The sequence below is a fragment of the Rhinichthys klamathensis genome, unplaced genomic scaffold, assembly GCF_029890125.1.
Source record: "Rhinichthys klamathensis goyatoka isolate OS25496 unplaced genomic scaffold, OSU_Roscu_1.1 h1tg000196l_1, whole genome shotgun sequence".
In the NCBI taxonomy this organism is placed as follows: domain Eukaryota; kingdom Metazoa; phylum Chordata; class Actinopteri; order Cypriniformes; family Leuciscidae; genus Rhinichthys; species Rhinichthys klamathensis.
In genome coordinates, this window is record NW_026606722.1 from 7,942,551 (window position 1) to 7,958,112 (window position 15,562).

Sequence of the window (15,562 nt, forward strand, 5' to 3'; positions counted from 1 at the left end):
ACGTAACTTAAAAAAAGGAAGATGTGTTCGGAGTTTTGACGATCGGATACGGCAAAAGTTTAATATATCAACTAGCTCCGCTGGTGGAAAAACTCATGGGACTCACACAGCGCTGTCCTATTGCGTGCCGAGGGATATTGAAAGACAACCGTTTATCCCGCCCCTCGGATTGAGGTATGCCAATTGTGAGTTCCCAGACCTAACATCTTGATGTAGGTCTGGCTTGTCAGGCTAGTAAATGTTTGACTTTGCAAAGAAAAATGCAGACACTGCTATTCTTTTTGAACAGCCTAAAGGCCTGTTCACACCGGGACGAATTTCACGCGCGATATTCGCCGACGTTTAACGCCTCGTGAGTCACGACTAAACAAAGGGCGCCAATGTGAGTGTGCACACCGACGCGAAAAAGGCCACGCGTAAAAGCGTCATTTTTGTAAAAACGTAAAAAAGATTGGCGCTTTTGCTCACGTGTCTGGAGCTTCTGAAGTTACAGTAAAACACAACTTGGGGGCGCTCAAACACAAAACGGTCTTGCCGAGCACACATACGTAACGGCGAAGAAGATATACGCCAAGTAGCGTCTACACTGCCGGGAAGAAATAAGACGAGGAAGATGCAAGGCAAGATGAATGTAGAGCTGCTGGTCTCGTTGGTGTCGGAACATAAAGAACTATATGACAAACGCGACAGCGACAGCGACTACAACATAGGACTATTTCTGTTTTACATTAAGCGCCATCTAATGTCAGGGAATGAATTTGTTCACTCGGCTCATCGTCAGCGAAAAGGTGTGAACTCGCTTGGGTGTGAACACAAAAAACGCGTTGAAAAACGCTGGCGCGCCGATATTCGTCCCGGTGTGAACGAGCCTTCCCTTTTCTTCACTTTCTATAAGGTAATAACAAATTCGATAAATTTCTCTTTGTGTTTTGATTTCGAATTGAATGTGCAGTGTTCCCAATGCATTTTGCGTGTATTGAAATAAAAGTTATTATAAGGATTTTGAGCTTTACACACTTTTTTAAAGGGGTCATATAATGGTACATGCACTTTTACAAGTTGATTGTACTGAAATGTGTGTTGGCAGTGCCTGTACAGAACCATCATATAATGATAAAAATCCATCCAGTGGTTTTGTTTTAATCTCCTTATATGTTTTCCCCTGCCTCAAATCAAGCCGTTCGAGCCTGTGACGTCACAAGCTCGCACGCCCCTCCCGCGATTGTTGAATGACAGGAGCGTTTCAACACAGACCCGCCCTCGCTCGTGAGCCAGCTGTCAATCATAGTCCGCGCGGACCGGCGCGGTCATTGTTGATATGCTGGAGCACTGTCTATGAGCAGAATGGCGTCTAAGCGATTGTGGTGTTCTGTTCTTGGGTGTAATAACGAACACAGCAGTCATTTTAATGTTCCTGAATCCGAACCGCTGAAGACGCAGTGGCTGAGTTTGTTTTCGAAGGGAATATTCCCCACGAGCAACGTCAATGCTCTCATGTTTGCGCGGATCATTTCTCACCAGACTGCTTTATAAACGAGGAGGTATAAAGCTGGTTTTGCTAAGAAGCTGCTCATGAAAGGATCGGTACCATCTATTTGTGTTCCTGCAGCTGCTCCAGAAGAACTGAAGTGAGTGTAACGTTTTATTAAACTTTATATTAATATATATATATTAATCCTTGTAAATCGCTAGCTGCACGCTTCACGATGAATGCATCTAAGGTTTACACTCAGGGTACATTACGGCATGCTTTCTATGTATGACGTTCTCAATATAATGCATAATCCCACGTTTATACTGGACAACGTGTTATGGTTATTGTGTTATTGTGTTACAAACGGTGTACGCCAGAACCGGCTCTGGTGTACGCATAGAACAGAGAGGCGGAGTCAGCAAAGCTCATTATCATTTAAAGTCATATGCACTGAAACGGACTGCTGAAAACAGAGCTGTTTTTGACCAGGTAAAATAAGTGTTTTCTTACAATACTAATGAGAATTTTTAATTAAAGTATATTACAAACTTTTAATTTAGACCCTAAAGAATCATATTAGCTTGTACAAAAATGGCATTATATGACCCCTTTAAACACACTGATCTTCCCCAGCAAAGTGAGTGAACATAAGTAACCCGCCGGGTGTGTGTGAGTGTTCATTTCAAACCCCGGGTGTAACGATACACTCGTGTCACGATTCGACACATATATCACGATACGATATTATTGCGATACTCCGACAGACATATGATAAAAGGTTAACAAAAAATGTACTGTTGATTAAAATGATAAATTTGGGATTACATTGTGGGTGTAAATGAATAGGATAGCCTTGTGGTTAGTGCCGACATATAGCGCATAGCTTTGACGTTCCCCTCGCTTACCTGTCAAAAATCTCTACTGTCCTGTATAATAAAGGCACTAAAAGGCCAAAAACATAAATAAATAAATAAAAATGAATAGGCTTGGACTTGGTGCTGGAAACCCAAAGCACAGGACAATAGAGACACCAGAATAACAATATTCATGATTCTGAAGCTGAAAATACAGAATTATTTTTGACGAATATGCTTGCACTCTTTCACTTACTAGATATATTTAAAATAATGCTCCACTTTTTACTAGTAACAGACATCTGGCATTATCAGGACCCACAAATATTCCCCCATTGCATTATTATACACTATATTGAACATTATACAGTAGTTAATGTAGTACTGACACTAAAACTCTGAAAACTTGAATTTTTACCTCACACATAATATTTATTTTGGGTGAACTATCCACAATACATATTGTTGTATTGCGATATATTGTGACATGATATATTGTGTCAGCCGTAGTCTGTACTCATCAGGCCCGACTGAACCTGCAGGGGAAACCTACAGAACGGCTGTCAAGAGTTTCACACTTAAATGACCTGAAATACTGGCAGGAGACGTGTTGAACTTTTGAGAATTACATATTGCACTGAAATCTACATGTTCTGGATCCTCAAAAGTGCATGAGACTCTCAATGTACAAGACCGAATTGCTGACCCCATTAAATTCAAAAGAACACACACACACACACACACACACACACAGGACAGCCCATTCCCAAACACAGCATGTGGACGTGCTGGGAATAAAATATGAAAAGCTTCTGCATCTATGGCTAGACATCATCATTATTTCATGCGGTGACAATGCATGCAATTTGCAGATCATTTTCTTTGCACACCAGAAGCTGTCAAGACATCACAACTACAGCCTCACACATGACTGATATGATGATAACAGTGAGTAATGCACGGACATTAAGTTTGATTTCAGGGGAAACTGGCATTTCATAAGCATCTATGTTAAATATGAGGTTTCCTACAGTTATCATTTATGTCTATTAAGGGTGGGACTGTGTGTAGCTACTCAAATGCTCAGCAATTCAAACAACTCTTCATAGTTAAATATGAGCATTAGACTTACATTTAGCGCGTTTCTCAGCAATGTCTTGTTTCTTCCGATGTGTTTGGTGAGTTATCGATCAGTCTGAGCCGTTCAGCCGGTACCGGCGCTAAAGACCCGCAACATTTTCCTCCCGTCCTGCTTTGCTCTCTCCTCACTGATAGCTGGAGTTTGTAGCGGGTCTGCACTAGTATCACTTCAGACTGACACGATCCTGAACCAATGAAGCCCCGCACTGCTGATAGTCATGCGCTGATGGAGAGAAACTCCGGCCCAGAAAGAGGAGGAGCGCGAGCGGCGCGTGCGGAAGCGCAGGGTGATGTCATTGACAGCCAATCAGGAGACAGTTCGGTGAAGCCGGTTTAAAGAGACGAGTGAGAATGCACTGAAATAATGATGATGATACTAATGTTTAAAAATAAATTAATCAAATAATTATATACATTTTGTAGGGTTCAACTACATCTAAAGGCGAAAATAAAAATAGTCATTAAAATAAAATACAAAAAGAGGGAAAAATAAAACAGACAAAAATTAATTAAAATAACAATGCTAAAACATATAATGTTGTGGGGTCCTCCTTTCTATGTCAACACCTTAGAAGCAAAACTTAAAATAGTAAATAAAAATAAAATACAAACAAAGAGAATTTACTGTATCATTTAGCCAATCAGAAAACAGTTTGGTCAAACTGGTTTTAAAGAGACAGGACACAAGTGTGAATACACTGAAATAAATGATGATACCGTTTAAATGAATAAATTAATTCAATTTAATACTTATATAAAAGTTGTAGGGTTCTTCCTACGTCAACACCTAAAGGTGAAAATTAAAAAAGTAATTAAAAATAAAATACAAAAAGAAAGAGAATTTACTGTATAATTTAGCCAATCGAAAAAAGACAGTTTGAACAAGCTGGTTTTAAAGAGACAGGACGTGAGTGTGAATGCACTGAATTAATTCATTAAAATCTTTATTTAACCAGGATAAAAACTCCTTGAGATTAAAAATCTCTTTTACAAGAGTGTCCTGGCAATGATGATAACATGTTTAAAAAATAAGAAATAAAATAAAATAACATAAATGATGTAGTTCTTCCTACATCAACATCTAAAGGCAAAAATTAATATAGTCATTAAAAAAATACAAACAGAATTGACTGTATAATTTAGCCAATCAGAAGACAGTTTGGTCAAACTGGTCTTAAAGAGACAGGACACAAGAATGCACTGTAATAAATAAAAAAAACAGTTAAAAAAAATTAATACAAATAAAATACAATAAAATATATCAGTGTTGTAGGGTCATTCCTATGTCAACACTTTAAAGGCAAAAATATTCATTAAAAATAAAAATACAAACAATCATAAACATGTCATTACATAAACATACTGATTATAACTTTAATTTTGCAAACATCATTAGATTACATTATATAACACTTAAATCATGTTAATGCATCCATTTATTATGAAACTTTGATTCAAAGTTCCATGTATTTCCGATTCATATTCAATAGCAAATAACCTTCAATAACATTAAATGACTTATGAATGAGAGTTATGATGTAGTGTTACAGGTTCTTGTGAGTTCTTATGGATCTACAGTGCAGAATAACACTGACAAGTAGACAGAGTTCGGCTGTGATTCACTCGTGTTGACTACAGTCCCATTTAAAGCCCATGACTGCTGTTCAGTGTAGTTTATAGCCGTCGTCAGGCCTTGTAGGCGACAGTCCCAAATGTTAAAACATGTCTTCATGGTCTAAATTACTCATCTGTGACTAATGAGATATGTTATCTTTATATTAATTATCTTACAAGCAGTGCTTTAAAGGTGACTCGAATGCAGTGTCATTTACACCAAACAGGATTTTATATTTCTAAATTCTGCACTCATCTAGAAATAATGAGGCATATATTAGAATTTGCCATTCAAATGAGTTAACGTTAAAAGCTGATCTTGTTTTATTGCCCCGCTACAAGCATAAAATTATATTTAGATGTGTGTATGTGAGTATCAGTCAGTGGAAAAAACTGACGTCATGCGGTGTGATATTTAGGGCCCTGAAGAAGAGGAAACGAACAACCACTTCCTCTTTTGCAGAGGTGTTTTGCTCAGTCCCTTTCACAGTCTCGTTTCTCTCCGTGATTCTCATTAGACTCTCGTTACTGTAATACAGTCGTTTGCGTTTGAATTAGCATCGTTTAAAGGCAGTGCAACAAATACTGTCATGATGAATTCATTACAGCAATGCCCAAAAAACTTTACTTATTACTGTAATTAGAAATCACATTTAAATATGTGGAAAGTGTATACTACAGGTCACTAATTCAATAATTAAGATTTTTTAACTGTTTTTAAAATTAAGTCTCTCATGCTCCCCAAAGGCAGCATCTGTTTAATCAAAAATGCAGTAAAAACAGTAATATTGTGAAATATATTAAAATCTTATGTGCTAATTTACACTTGAGTTTTACATTATTTTGTACTATTAATAGATAGATCTGCATAATTGCAATACATTAATATTTAACTATACCTATAGTCATCATTAAGAATAATGAGAATTCCCAAAACTAAAATGTCGGGTCACATTACAGTAATGTGATTTTTGCATTAAAACTATGGCACTTAAAATAATAATTGTTCTAAAAAGATGCTCCTTTTTCTTTATGCTAAAAATAATAATATATATATTATTTAAATATATCCCACAGTGACAGTAGTGCATTCAAATGGTTTAATGCATGGATTATCCCTCTTATAACATGATCATTTACCAGCATTGACAACCTAAAGCTTTTATTGATGTTTGCAGTGCAATATTTGAATCAGACAGAGATAAAGTAGCCTAGTGCGTAAAGATTACATTTATTTAAATGAAAGAATTATAGCATTTATTATCGAGAGATGAGAGAAGCATGTGTGAATTACCTGCGTCTGTTCAGCGCCTCTCTATATTAACAATAAAGCTCGAAGTTTAATAACTTCAAAACCAGCGATGTTCCCCGCGCAATGCTGAGAAATATGATGTTGCGATTGAGTAGCAAAGCTATTTTAATGATAAAAGTTGTGGGGGAAAGTTTCAATCAATAGATACTTTTCCATCCAAAGTTGTGAATTTAACGTGCAAAATTGGAATATCGGATAAAACATTAACGAATGAAGCAGCGTTTCCATCCAGTGACCTGAAGAGAACAAAATATTCCTGATAAACTGGTGCTAAATATCACTAAGAAAAGTAGGAGAAGAAACTATATATAATATGTATTACTTGCGTCTCAGAGCATGCAGACCAAACGCAATAAACTTTGTGTATCTTGCTTTCGGAGGCGGAGTTTGCACCGAGATCGGCCCGCTCGTTAGTCCTGTTATGAAGTCTCAAAGTCACAGAAATGTTTTTAATGCGCCTTGAGGAATTTGTTGTGTAAATGTGTTTCCATCGTAGTATATGCGCATGTTTTCTTATCGGATTAAAAATGTATCCGACTCAAACGATATGCATTTTTAGAATTTTTTTACGTGGGGGGAATTAAGGTTGAATGGGACAGTTTAACTATAGAGTTTATTTTCTCACCTAATGAGTGAAAATAAAAACTGTTTTTGCTGAACCCTAGCTGTGAGACCACATAATCAAAATTCGCCTTTGGCTAAGCCCCGCCCCCCTTAGTTACTGTTGCTACGTCCGACAAACAAACTTCATCTGGGCTCTGGTATCAACATGGCTTATGCTGTGACAGCTCTTCCTGCTGAAATTTTATCAAACGTTTATAAAGCAGCAAATAAAGTGTCCGATAGAAGTAGGCAAAAGGGGCTGCAATATACGTTCGAAGGCATACGTTCATGACATACAGGTGAAACGCAAGGAACAACAAGGCATCCAAATAGAGGCAAAAGCATAACGTTCCCGGTCACAGTCAAAAAATGAACCACCGCATATCCTACTAATCGAGACGGAGGCTGGGACTAATAATATCAAGGAGCAACACTGTTCATGCAAAGCTGGGTAGGTCTCTATTCACTTCTATAATCATTATTACAAAGCAAACGGACTACGTGAGTATAACATTGTATTTATTAGCAGCGTGTGCTAGACGACACTTGTCAGGATTTGACTTCGGTTTTGGGAAGGGAAAAAAAACGCACACCCCCCTCCAACCCATAGATATCCATAATAAAGGCTAGATGTCTTACGGCGGAGTCTCTATCGCCCTCACCGGCGGCCATCTTGTCACAGGCAAGCTTTCTGGCGGGCTCTGTGGTGCCTGATGTAAGATGAGTGATCAGCACGAACACAAATACTCTTATCTCGTCGAAATCTTGACGGATTTACAAACCGTTTGGTTTCTTACAAACGTTATTAACGTGGCTATAATTCTGGATGATTATTTATTGATACACTTATTATTCATAAGTATGCAGTGTCATAACTACATCTCTGACGTTTATAACAAACCAAACTGTTTGAAAATCGGTAGAAAATTGAGCAAGTTATGGTTATTTAAAAAGTACATGCACCATTAAAACACAATGTTACGAGTGAGCGAGGTGCCTGTGACAAGAGGGCCGCCAGGTGCGGACGTCGACCTCCATTGGCCAGCAGCGCGGACGAGACATCTAGCCTTTATTATGGATATCTATGCTCCAACCTCTCTGGGAACCGCATATCTGTTACAAATGCCCCAGGCACAACGTTTAACCATATTTTTGACAAAACTACGACGGTAATAGCCTGCCGAGACCAAAAATATGAGACGCCTGTGTTAAAGTCAATGGAGCGCTGTGAAAAAGTGTCGGACCTCTGTGGGAGCTCGTTCTTGCTTGCGCTGTGATTGGTCAATCTACATTCTAGTGTGTGGCTTAGCCAAAGGCGAATTGGATGCCCTTATTGGATGCCCTTAAACACAATTTGGGTGGATGGGACAGCATGATTTTGGGGGATTGGGACAGTGTTTAAAGGCTTGGCTAATTAAGAAAATTATTAACTTTGCAATAGAGAACCATTGTTTATGCTCTGTATTCTCTAAATCAGTCGTTCCCAACCTCTTTATTTGTGTAAGCCCTAATCAACCACAAAAATATTCATGAACTAGCTAGATTTTGCTCAAATAAAACGACCAAATTCTGAAAATAGAAACATTATTAACTTTTTTTTACTGATTGTGTTGCAGTAATAAACCATATGCATCTTTCCAGTAGGTTTGTGCAGGTTAAATGCGTTTGTCAAATAGTTAAGTCATGGAGGCACCCACATCTCATCCAAATACTCATTTTTTCCCTGTTCAAATGGATAGGTAACATCTTCAGTATTACAGAAATGCATCATGTGTTGGGCTGATGTTTTTAATTTCAGGCGGAAATTCAAAAACCGTCCCAATCACCCTTAATTCACCCTATCTTGGCGTTTCCATCCTACAGCTTTTAATGGGATATCCCAAAATACGCATACAAATAGGTGGATTGAAAAATAGCTAAGAAATTATCTAATGAAAACCGCACGAGTAACGTATGCATGTGCATGATAGCACATTAATATAGAGCGGTAATTAAACTGACTTGGAACAACTTGTCCATTTACGGTTTTATTGAACACCTTCCAGCCAATCAGAATCGAGTATTCAGACAGACCGTGGTATAAATATATATAAAATAATTTTGTGGGACAAAATACGACCTGGATTCACTGATTAAATCCAAATTATGCAAAATGCTCCTGATGGGCCTGCAAGAATGACTTACAATTCTGACTGAAAAGTTTCTACATTGAAAAACAACAGGAATGAGACATGAATCCTCCACAGATTTCAGCATTTCAGCATCATTCACTTGCATGACTCAGTTCTGTGAGCATTACCATCTTGCTCAGCATAAGTGTTCAGATGGTCACGATGAGCAACGCATGAAACCTGCTGCACATGACGAGATGCTCATCGTTTCAAACACAAACCATGGGATTATTACATCCATCTGTCTGAGTCTGAGCTCGAAATCTATTTTTATAAAGACAAGTCGACCAACTTCAGTTCATACAGACAAAAAGTGCTGTTTCTTGCCTTTCATCTGTGGTTGAGTGATTTACGAGATAGTTACTCCGAATATTAGATCTACACAATCTCTTTTGAAGATCATACAAGGAATAAAAGATCAAAGATGAAGAATAATTAAAATTACACAGTAGAAATGTTACATGTACAGTACAATTTTTTTATTGAGATGTCATTTTGGTGACTGCAACCATATATAAACCTTGTAAATCTGAAATATCACTAGTTGAATTATTTTTAAATCTTAAACTATAAATTACTTAGTCAGGTTAACTTAATTTAGTTTTTGATATAATTAAAACCAAGTTACTCGTGTTTACATCCTAATACATGAATACATACACATTTTCTGCCAAAATTAACACTGTATATATATATATAATTTATAAATATTTATATTTATTGTTTTTATTTTCAATTAATTAAATGGGGTGTAATATATATAAACACACACACAGACGCACACACACACAACAGGCTTCAGAAACGCAGCATTTGCGCTCCCTCCTGGTCACAATCAAGACTGACATCAAGTTCACTGCATTTCCATAATTTTAATAGAAAGTGAAGCTCAACATGAGCAGATACACAGTATATAAAGAGAGTCTTGTGTCATACATGGACAACTATAACGTTGTCTGGTACAAATCTAGAAAACATCAAAATTTTACATGTTTATTGTATCTTTTACTTGGACTTCTTGGTCTTCATCTTTTCTTCTTTTTTTCCTTCTCCATCTTTTCCTTCTTTACCTTCCTTTTCTTGCTCTTCCTCAATGCGCATTCCTTTGTTTTACTTTCAGATTTTCTCTTTAAGTTTTGAGCGTATCTTCTGTATTCTAAAACTGTGAACAGAAAACAAAATGTTCAGGAACTTATTAAATATGTCAGGAATACGTGTCGACCGATATGTGATTTTCAGGGCCAATGCCGATTATTACAGATCAAATAGACCGATAACCGATATATGTCTGGTGTAAAAATGTAAATTAATGTCAAAATTAAGAATAACAAAGGGTTTTGACAAATACTTTCTTTAAATGATTTTAAACATATCTTTGAATCTGAGAAATGTTATTAATAATAATAATTATAATAATAACTTAAGTGCAGGGAGCACCCAGCAGCATTCTGTAAACATTTAGTAAAACTTAAAGACTATTTTAATGTTTAAATGAAATTTTAGTAATCAAAAAGCATTTCTAATTAATTGAAATCATCAAACTTATTCAATTTATTTAGTGTTTAACAAAAATTACATTTTTAGGGCCCTATGAAAAACGCGTGATTTCATTTCATTCACCACACACACACACACACACACACTGGAGCACGCGTGACGCTTGCGCTGTTTTCAGCCTCAGCCGCATCATTATATGTGACCCGATCTGGCGAAATGAGTCGGAATCGGTCGACCCCTAGTCAGGAATGGTCTGAACACACACACACACACACACACACACACACACACAGACTCCACACATAAACTGAGACCCAAAGGTTTCTATTCTGGTTCTACTGAGGACACTAAATGGAAACTTGATCATTTCATCTGGAAAAAGATAATCATGTACTTACAGCGTTCACCTAGACCCTTTAAAACTTCACTCTTGATCTGCAGAAGACTGACGTTCTCCACCAGGTCTACCCTGGCGAAATGGATTCTGAAGTGAAAGGAGAACCACAGCGGTCGCCTGGCGTCCCATTCCTTCAATACAAACTCCTTGCGCTTTCTAAATGAGTAGAAATCAACATCAGAAGACACATTAAAGAAAGATGAACATGTGAAAAAGCATCATCCTCTCTAGTGTGTGTGATGTTGCTGTTTGAGCACAAAGTCCCTCCAGCGGGAGTTCTTCTCTATATCAGTGTCAGTGTTTCTGAACTCCTGAAACGCCTCCATTGTAGTCTTGAGTTTCTTCCGGGAACAAACACGTCACAATATTCCTCATTTAAATAATTAATATGCAGAATAAAGGGGCGGGCCTGGTTGAGTTAGTTAGTAGTGTGTTGAAACTTGCGGTTATGGTAAGGGGCGGGACATTTCCCAAACACACTCCAGGGCTTGGAGGAAAAAAATGAAACTTTTTTATTTGGTAGCACTGGTGCTCCCAACTTCAAAAGTTAGGAGCATCACAACTAAAATGTTTATATCCTGAATTCTTTGCCACACGCTCGTCCCGGCATTTCGTATGCTTGGCACTCTCCTTGAGTTTAATCAAGCTCTCACGCATAATATGTGTGCATTAGTGATGTGGTTATTTGTGGAGGGAGGGTCTAGCTAGCCTCCGTTTAGTTTGACAATACTTTGGATGTCAACAAGAAGTGACGTCACCCAACATCGCTTAGAGCACCATTAAGCTAACCAGTTGCGGCGTCCACTTGTTTAAGCAGCAATGGAGGCAAAACAGATCTGAGACAAATCTCAAAAAGGAGAATTAAAAACAAAAACACCATGTGGGAATGTTTTAGTGAATGGGTTAGTTCACCCAAAAATGAAAATTATGTCATTAATGACTCACCCTCATGTCGTTCCAACCCCGTAAGACCTTCGTTCATCTTCAGAACACAGTTTAAGATATTTTAGATTTAGTCCGAGAGCTTTCTGTCCCTCCATTGAAAATGTATGTACGGTTTACTGTCCTTGTCCAGAAAGGAAATAAATACATCATCAAAGTAGTCCATGTGACATCAGTGGGTTAGTTAGAATGTTTTGAAGCATCGGAAATACATTTTGGTCCAAAAATAACAAAAACTAGGACTTTATTCAGCATTGTATTGTCTTCCGGTTCTGTTGTGGATCCACGTTCAGTGCCGCTGCTGACGTAAGATGCTGCTGACGTGTGTCTGGTGCGTCCGTGTATTCGGGTTCAAATAAATATGGCTGGGCAAAAAAATGCAAGTGTTCCTCTGTGTGGAAATCCTTAGACATGTTTGCGAAGATTGTTTTGTTTCCAGCGTGCGTCTCCCTCAGACTGTAAACGAAGCTCGGGCGCACCAGACACACGTCAGCAGCGTCTTACGTCAGCAGCGTCACTGAATGCGGATCCACAACAGAACCGGAAGACAATACAATGGTGAATAAAGTCCTAGTTTTTGTTGTTTTTGGACCAAAATGTATTTTCGATGCTTCAAAACATTCTAACTAACCCACTGATGTCACATGGACTACTTTGATAATGTCTTTATTTCCTTTCTGGACAAGGACAGTATACCGTCCATACATTTTCAATGGAGGGACAGAAAGCTCTCGGACTAAATCTAAAATATCTTAAACTGTTCCTAAGATGAACGGAGGTCTTACGGGCTTGTGATGACATGAGGGTGAGTCATTAATGACATCATTTTCATTTTTGGGTGAACTAGGTGCTAGGTTTGGTATATGTAACGGTGTTCTTTTCATCTTTTCTCTTTAACCCTCTAGGCGCCACGGTCGAGTTCACTCGACAAGATGCGGCACTGAATAAAACGGCTGATTTTGTCAAATTTCGTTCGACCTCCCCTCCACTGGATGGCAGACATGTCATACTTCATCCCCGAATCAAAAAAAACGTCATCTTTCTATACAAAATGTTCGAGTTAGAGCGCATTGAATCAGTGAGATCAAAAGCGGAGCTAGTGTGCGAGTGAGCCATATCAGATCCTCTCCGCAATCGCGGCGACAGTATTGTGGTGGAGACTTTGTCTAATACCACTGGGTATGTTAGACGAGGTCGAAGTATTCATAGGACAGTTAGGAGGCGACGTGGAGGCAGCGTGGGGAGTCACAATGACAATGACAGCAGTCCGAGCTGTGCACACTTGAGGCAGATCTGGCCGCGCTACTCGTATCATCTCACTCATGATCTGTGCCTTGCCGTGGCGAGTGAGCGCTTGAACTAAACAGGTCTTGTTTACTTGTGTTTGTGTGTCATATGAATAATATATATGTGCCCCATACATGGAATCAGAGTGCCTACTGTATTTAGTAAATGGAAAATCTCAACAGCAAAAGGCCAACCACTACATGCATTCGGTTTGTTTCTACCATTTATTAGTAATGATTTACACAGTTTGTTTACTACTTACTATATACCTGAGCATTCAGTATTGTGCAATATAGCATACAGAAGGTGATGGACATTTGGGGGGGAAAGAAGTGCTGCATTTTATCATTTAAACATGTGACTTTTCATGAAAATTCTATAATCCAAGATTGCCGCCACCATAATATGCAAATTAGATGGAAAAATGTAATCCCTACATAAACTTTGGGTCATCCTTAATATTTCTCTAATTTACAGAAAGTCTCTATATTTTATCACTTTTAAGATATAGCCTTTTGAAATTGAGATGTCAAAATAGAACGTTTTAGGAAAAAACCTCTGGCGCCTAAAGGGTTAACTCTTTACATTTTGCACACTAGTTAGGTTCCTGTCACGTGACAACGGACCACAGTGTAAGGGAGTGATTGATGGCTAATATCAACCAAACCTAAAATCTGTTTTAAATTTTACAACGAAAAGATGAAGTTTTATTGGTTATGTTATATAACGGTTACATTTTGAGCAAATAAATCAGGTGAACCAATGATTCAATGACTCATTCATAAAGAGAGCTGTTTACTTAATTCCTGAATGAATCAGTCGTTTGAACGAATCGAAATAATGAATGATTCAATGACTTACGAGTCATTTTAGACATTTACTGCCACCTACTGGCAGTTTTAGTTTCTTATTTAGATTTAGCCTGGATGCCAGCCCGAACCCCGCCCATAACATTTTTTGGTCGGGAAGTTCGGTCTGGACTCAATCCATTGAGGAGTAATTATGATCAGTCAAAAAATGTTCGGGCCAATCAAATTGCCAGGGCGGGCTTTATACGATTATGGACAGATGGTCTGCAGGGACGTAGCCTAATCATCATGTTATCAAAGAGCGCGATGACTGCAGCTGGAGAACTGAGATGTGTAGATTCTGCTATCGCGTCTGTTGTAAAATAAATCGACAGCGCATTCATTTTAATAGACGAACAGAAAACTGCAATCAAGGCATTTATCGATCGGAAAGATATTTTTGCCGTCCTTCCTACAGGATTCGGCAAAAGTGTAACTTATCAGCTGGCTCCGATGGTCACTAAGAAGATGGGACGCAATGAATCCCTGTGGTCGTTGTGGTTTCTCCTTTGGTCGCACTCATGGAGGACCAAGTAAAAGAAGCAACACTCGTTATTTTACTTCTTCCAGCGTGCGTGCATTTGAGTTCTGTAGTTGACAACTGTGCTATGCAAAGTAGTTGACTTACTGCGTTGCTCTGATTGGTTGTAGGTCTATCCAATTGAGTGCAGAGTTTTTTTTCCTGGTTCGGTTAAGACACGCCTCATAATCAAAGCCCTATGGAGCAGTATCAGACTCACATTCTGACTAGAATATGAGTATGACGAAGTCAGGCTAATTTAGAGTAATATTTCTTTAAAAAAAAAACTTTAATATTTCTATTTCAATTTAAAAAAAAAACATTAAAGGTATAGTTCACCCCCCCAAGAAAATGATGTTGTTATTTACTCAACCTCATGGACGTTGAAGCCTAAACGTTTGTGTAATAAATTCTATGTTGGATCAAAAACATTTTTTTCTAAAGCTACTTTTAGCAATGTATTTAAGATGCTTTTCTCATTTATCAAAACTTACTTCTGTTTTAGTAAATTCATAATGTTCAGAAGACACGACCAAGCCTTCATGTCACATTTCCAACTGGAAAACTCCAGAAGGTCCATTGAAACGCTGAGAGCTTCTTCTAGATCACTCATGAGGCCTGAAAAAAAAAAGAAGCAGAAACTGATTTAAATCAAAGCTGTTTACTTTATACATTTCAGTTACTGGTGGGTGATGAATCTAACAAATAAAGCCAACAGACTTACAATGGAGGATGATCTTTATAACATCCTTATAACCACACAGCAACATGCTAAACACCAATCAGAAATGTCTAGTTTTCATACGTACGGGTGCTCAGCAGGAGAGAGCAGAGATCCAGCATCAGTTCATGACTCGGGACTAAAGAGTGCAGAATCTGAGCAACAGAAACCAGAATAAAATA

General features: G+C 38.1%; 2 protein-coding genes across 3 annotated transcripts in view; both read right to left on the reverse strand.

Annotated features, from left to right (window-relative positions):
- dusp10 (dual specificity phosphatase 10) overlaps positions 1-10,330 on the reverse strand; it is a 30,917-nt gene extending 20,587 nt beyond the window's left edge. Inside the window, exon 1 of one of the 2 annotated variants that reach the window (XM_056262822.1) lies at positions 10,239-10,330. The gene's annotated coding sequence lies outside the window, so the exon portion shown is untranslated. Of the gene's footprint in view, positions 1-3,460; positions 3,703-10,238 lie in introns of those variants that run through there. The other variant, XM_056262821.1, reaches the window with a different exon arrangement.
- The window catches only part of LOC130096154 (TATA box-binding protein-associated factor RNA polymerase I subunit A-like), a 46,658-nt gene continuing 41,126 nt past the window's right edge, over positions 10,031-15,562 (reverse strand). Inside the window, exons 7-10 of the mRNA XM_056262823.1 lie at positions 15,469-15,535; positions 15,154-15,277; positions 11,064-11,218; positions 10,031-10,330 (exon numbers count right to left, since the gene is read on the reverse strand). Of these exons, the coding sequence (XP_056118798.1) occupies positions 10,194-10,330; positions 11,064-11,218; positions 15,154-15,277; positions 15,469-15,535 (483 nt within the window). The 3' untranslated portion in view covers positions 10,031-10,193. The remainder of the gene's footprint in view (positions 10,331-11,063; positions 11,219-15,153; positions 15,278-15,468; positions 15,536-15,562) is intronic.